The sequence below is a fragment of the Triticum aestivum genome, chromosome 3A (genome assembly GCF_018294505.1).
Source record: "Triticum aestivum cultivar Chinese Spring chromosome 3A, IWGSC CS RefSeq v2.1, whole genome shotgun sequence".
NCBI classification, from domain to species: domain Eukaryota; kingdom Viridiplantae; phylum Streptophyta; class Magnoliopsida; order Poales; family Poaceae; genus Triticum; species Triticum aestivum.
Genome location: NC_057800.1, coordinates 632,674,875 through 632,679,512, shown reverse-complemented (window position 1 = coordinate 632,679,512; position 4,638 = coordinate 632,674,875). Strand labels below are relative to the sequence as shown.

Below are 4,638 nucleotides of genomic sequence, written 5' to 3'. Positions count from 1 at the left end.
GGGCTAATCCGTTCCTCCAAATAAATCGAGCGGTCGAGAAAAATAGACTAGGAAGTCCAATTAACAAAACGGAGACGTTTTGTAGATGTTTGGGGATGATCTGGATCCAACGGTAACGACTGTCCGGGTCGGGTTCGGGACAACTTTTCAGACGCGCGCGCGAGGAGGGCCGCGGGCTGACGAGAGAGGTTAGGTAAGGCCTGACGGAGAGTGGTGGTGGGCTGAGAAGAGAGAAGGGGAAAGCAACCCGGCAACTGTTTCCGGAGACCGAAAACGTCTGACGTTAGACCGGCTATACTGCCGTTATAGTTAAAGGTTGGGCTATCAAACAGACTCCGAACGCGATGAAATTTGACAGGCGGTCTTCCTACACTAAAGTAAGACCGCACGCCAACTTTCAACCCATTCCGAGAACATTTTCGGGCCACTTATAAAAAAATATTTCGGACATGCCACGGACGCGTGCAAGTGTGTCTGGGCTCAGAACGGACAACGGAAAGAACGAGGAGACCCGAACGGATGCAAGTTTTGGAAACATGATGATGCAATGCACATGATGACATGATGCAAAACAACACGCAAGCAAAAGACAAGGCAACAACAACGAATAACTGGAAGACACCTGGCGCAACGGTCTCGGGGCATCACAAACACGGCGTTCGCCTGGGCCGGGCCGGCGCCGACGCTCATCGACCTCACGGACCCCAAGGACGACGACGCCGCCGCCTAGGGCAGTGCGCCTCCTCATAGTTTAGGCTTTTTTTTATGCAAATGTGGACGCGTGGACTCTCGCCGGCCTTCGTGGCCGGCTTTAATGTTTAATTAATGCAGTTTTTCTTTTTTTAAATATGCATGCGTTCATTTTTTTGGCGCCGTCTAAATGGGTCGCAGGCCAGCGTTAGGCGCAGGTGTCGACCCAAATGCGGAAGCGGGCATCCGTGTCCGTCTGGCCGAGCCAAACGGACAAAAAGCGGATGAAATCGCCATCCGTTTGGGTCGGCCCGTTGGAGTTGCTCTAAGAAAGCACCGTGCAGTTGTACACATCTTATAAATTTTTTGTTCTAGGTACACACCTTATAAATTGATTTCACAGCCGCTTAGTACAACAGTTAAGCTTGCAAACGGACATCTCACCTCAGGACACTGACGCGCAGTGAAAACTTCCGGATTCAACAATCAGACTGTGATGCCTCAAAAAAAAAACAATCACACTGAGAAATCGCCACAAGCTTACAGTGGTGACGTCACCTATTTACGAAGTACAGCAGCCTAGAGAAAGCTTCGCATACCAGTTGGCAGTCATGGATTCATGGATTTCAGGCATCTCAGTCGACAGTCACTTGGCGCATACCATCATTCTGCTGAAATGCCCTTTTTCTTGGAGACATACACTTGTGAAAAGTGGAGGTAAGCAGCCAGCCCGACAACGCTGAGCGCGGCCAGAAGCCAGTAAAAGTAATCAAGATGGCCTCGGTTCAGATTGTTTGAGAACCAACTATCTCCACCGTCACTGGTTACCCGGTCGATTGCATACACCAGAAAGCCACTGATGAAGCTCCCAATTCCGAATATGCTCAAGTATAAGGCAAGGCCCAAACTGCGCAGACTGTCTGGCACTTGGTCGTAGAAGAACTCTTGCAAGCCGACCATCGTGAACATGTCCGCCACGCCAGTCAGGATGAACTGAGGTACCACCCACCAAAAGCTCATTGGAATTGTTGCTTCGGGTTTGTCCACTAGGCCATGCTCTCTTGCTATTTTGAGCCTTCTCATCTCCACGAGGGCTGCAACAACAATCAAGATCACGGAGATGACTAGTCCAGTTCCTATCCTTTGCAAGGCTGTGATGCCACAAGGCTTCTGTGAGTACTTTCTGGCTAGTGGAACAAGTATCCGGTCATATATAGGAATCGAGATGACGATTGACACGCTGATAAGGCTTTGTAGGGCAGCAGCTGGTACCTGTAAGCTACCTATCCACCTATCTAGTGTACTTGCTTGTTTAGTGAACAGCGTCATCCACTGGGCAAAAACAACTGCATAGATCAGGCAGGTTGCCCCTATTGGAAACAATTTAAGCAGAGACTTGGCTTCATCAGGGAAACATGTCATTTCTGCTTTATCCTTGAGTCTGCTGGATGACGATGTTGGCATGCAGTGGGAATCATCAGATGACCTGCCAAACAGACACACAGTGCGCACGCACACACACACAAAACAGAGAACATATAGAGTTAGTGTTTCTGAAGAATGAACTCCATGCAGTGATACAAACTTCCAGAATTTAGAATAAGCTTACCTCAAACTCCATGATGCATGCCAGGTTCTAACCAATGATAAAATGTGTTTGACAACCTGTCCAATTAAGCTTCCATCACTTCTTACAGGATAAAAGCGATAAGTCCTGGTCCCAAGCCACAAAACTGCAAGAGAAAGAGACATAACCATGCAAGGGATTCCGAACCCAAACTGCCAGCTTATGTTATCTTGAATGTAATTCAAGATTGAAACTGTAACAACGCTGCCTGCATACGTCCCAAAATACCACCAATTGAAGAAGGAACTTCTCAAGGCAAATTCTTCAGGATCGTTCTCATCAAATTGGTCTGCCCCAAATGCTTGCACACAAGGTTTGTGGCCACCTTGCGCAAAGGCCACAATATACAGGGACACGTAGAAGAAAGCTAAATGAATTGTTGAAGTCGAGGATAAAGCGGAATCCATGTGGTCTCCAAATTGTGCTGGTTGTTGTGGTGCAAGAATTGATGATAGTGTGAGCATGCCCAGGCCCTGCGATGGTGGATGTAATTCAGTGAAAGAAGTACTTTATCGTGTCAATTAAATTATTTTCCAAGTGGATTTAAAAGAAAAAAAGATTTCCAGATTATTTACATGCAGGATAAAAGTTGTCCAGTTGCTAGGACAATGCCTAAGTATTGCACACACAAAAAATATTTAGCTGAATTAATCGCGGAAATCCTTTTGCTTCAGACCTCAACATGTCAAACATGCATTTTGGATGTATCTTGCATAATTTGGTCATTACCAAAACAGAAACTTTAGTACTCGTATCAAGATTCATTGAAGCCAGGACCAAGTTTTTTATAATGTAGTTGGGTAATCAAAATCCAATCCAGAATCTAGCAGTTGGTTGGAGTTCAGGAACTAGTAGTAAGCAAAATATATATTATATATTGTACAGTATATCACAGCAGCGCAACAGTCCTGCCTGAACTTGCAATCAACGGATAAAAATGCTATGCCTGAACTTGCAATCAACGGATAAAAATGCTATGCCTGAACTTGCAATCAACGGATAAAAATGCTATGTCACGGTTAACACAAGGGGTTAGTGCAGTCGGATCCTCAAAGTTGAACCCAGAACACTAACACTGACAAGGCTAAATGAACTGCAGTACTCCATCACGGGCTCGCTAAATGAACTGCAGTACACCATCAAAGGCTAAGTCGGGAGCTACTCCCTTTTGTAAAAATATACATACCACTAACTTCATAGAAAACAAAAACGTATCGTTAACTAAAGCCTAGGAGGGTAGGAACTCAAAATTCACAGAAATTACAAGGCCAAAAGCACAGATAAAAGGTCCGACTTCCAATTGCTAAAGTCAGTGTAGAGTATAGTTTTAACTTTGCAGATTTGAACCAATCCAAAAATACAAGTAACTGTCAGATGTTCAGCACCAATGTAAGATCAGAACACGGGCACAATATACTGTCAGATGTTCAGTATACGTTGAGTGGTCTAGATTCAGACTAGATGCTACTACTCGCTACGAGCAAGCAAGACCAGAACAGTATGGCGTACATACCAGGATATAGAGTAGGGAGGCGCAGACTACAGTGCGGTAACGGCCGAGCCAGGAATCGGCGACGGCGGCTCCGAGCAGCGGCAGCAGAAGCGCGACGCCGCTCCAGGCGTTGATGGCCGCGGCGGCCGACGCCGTGGACTGCCCTAGCGGGCCGGTCAGGTAGGTGATGAGGTTCCCTGAGATGCCGCCATAGGCGAACCGCTCGGAGATCTCCACGCCTGCGGAAGCGACGACACCCGGGTCAAAGAGGATCGAGACGAGAGTGCGGGCGAGTGCCTTGCTGTTGCCTTGCTGTACCGATGATGAAGAGCGCGGCGGGCCACCGGCCGGAGGTTTGGCGGGAGACCGGACGGCCGAGGTGGTCCACGGCGGTTGCCGGTTGCGGCAGCAGGGGCTCCGCCGCGGCGTCCATGGGCGCCCACTTGTTCCCCTCCTCTCCAGTAGTCCCGCTCGAGTCTCTTCCCCTCGAAAAAGGGTGGTAAAAAAGTCTCGCTCAAGTCTCCACGACGCTTTGACGTCATTTTAATACTCCTCCGTTTTTATTTACTCTGTTTTTATTCACTTTGCATATTATATTTAACTAAGGTCAATAAAATTTAATCAAGTTTATACAAAACGAACGGCTGAGGTAATCATCTTTCCCATGATCCCATCCCCACGTGGGCCTGTTTCGCACCGCTCACTCCCCCTCTTTCACGTACGGCGGCGAGAATCATAGAAGGCGATCTCTGGAAAACGAACACCAGCGACAACCAACGGCTTCATCACCGCTTCATCTCCCCTTTGTCGCCGCTTCATCAGTGGCGGT

General features: G+C 47.7%; 1 protein-coding gene across 2 annotated transcripts; it reads right to left on the bottom strand.

Moving 5' to 3' along the window:
• Positions 1–1,029: 1,029 nt before the first annotated feature.
• Positions 1,030–4,319, bottom strand: LOC123062751 (protein NRT1/ PTR FAMILY 5.10). Of its 2 annotated transcripts, XM_044486402.1 has the most exons (5): positions 4,128–4,319; positions 3,831–4,048; positions 2,446–2,790; positions 2,300–2,355; positions 1,030–2,176 (listed from the first exon to the last, which is right to left on the bottom strand). In XM_044486402.1, the coding sequence occupies exons 1-5, from the start codon at positions 4,240–4,242 to the stop codon at positions 1,354–1,356; spliced, it is 1,557 nt and encodes a 518-aa protein (XP_044342337.1). In that variant the 5' UTR covers positions 4,243–4,319; the 3' UTR covers positions 1,030–1,353. The 2 variants fall into 2 exon arrangements, with proteins under 2 accessions (XP_044342337.1, XP_044342336.1); XM_044486401.1 differs by having other exon boundaries at positions 2,300–2,790.
• Between the last annotated feature and the right edge of the window lie 319 nt (positions 4,320–4,638).

What these genes read in the sequence shown, in the direction of transcription:
- LOC123062751 (XM_044486401.1), bottom strand. Translation starts at nt 4,242, where the DNA reads ATGGACGCCGCGGCGGAGCCCCTGCTGCCGCAACCGGCAACCGCCGTG. An exon ending in CGCCGCGCTCTTCATCATCG is followed by an intron (nt 4,049 to 4,127) that starts GTACAGCAAGGC and finishes TCGCTTCCGCAG; the next exon opens with GCGTGGAGATCTCCGAGCGG. An exon ending in CCTCCCTACTCTATATCCTG is followed by an intron (nt 2,791 to 3,830) that starts GTATGTACGCCA and finishes CCACCATCGCAG; the next exon opens with GGCCTGGGCATGCTCACACT.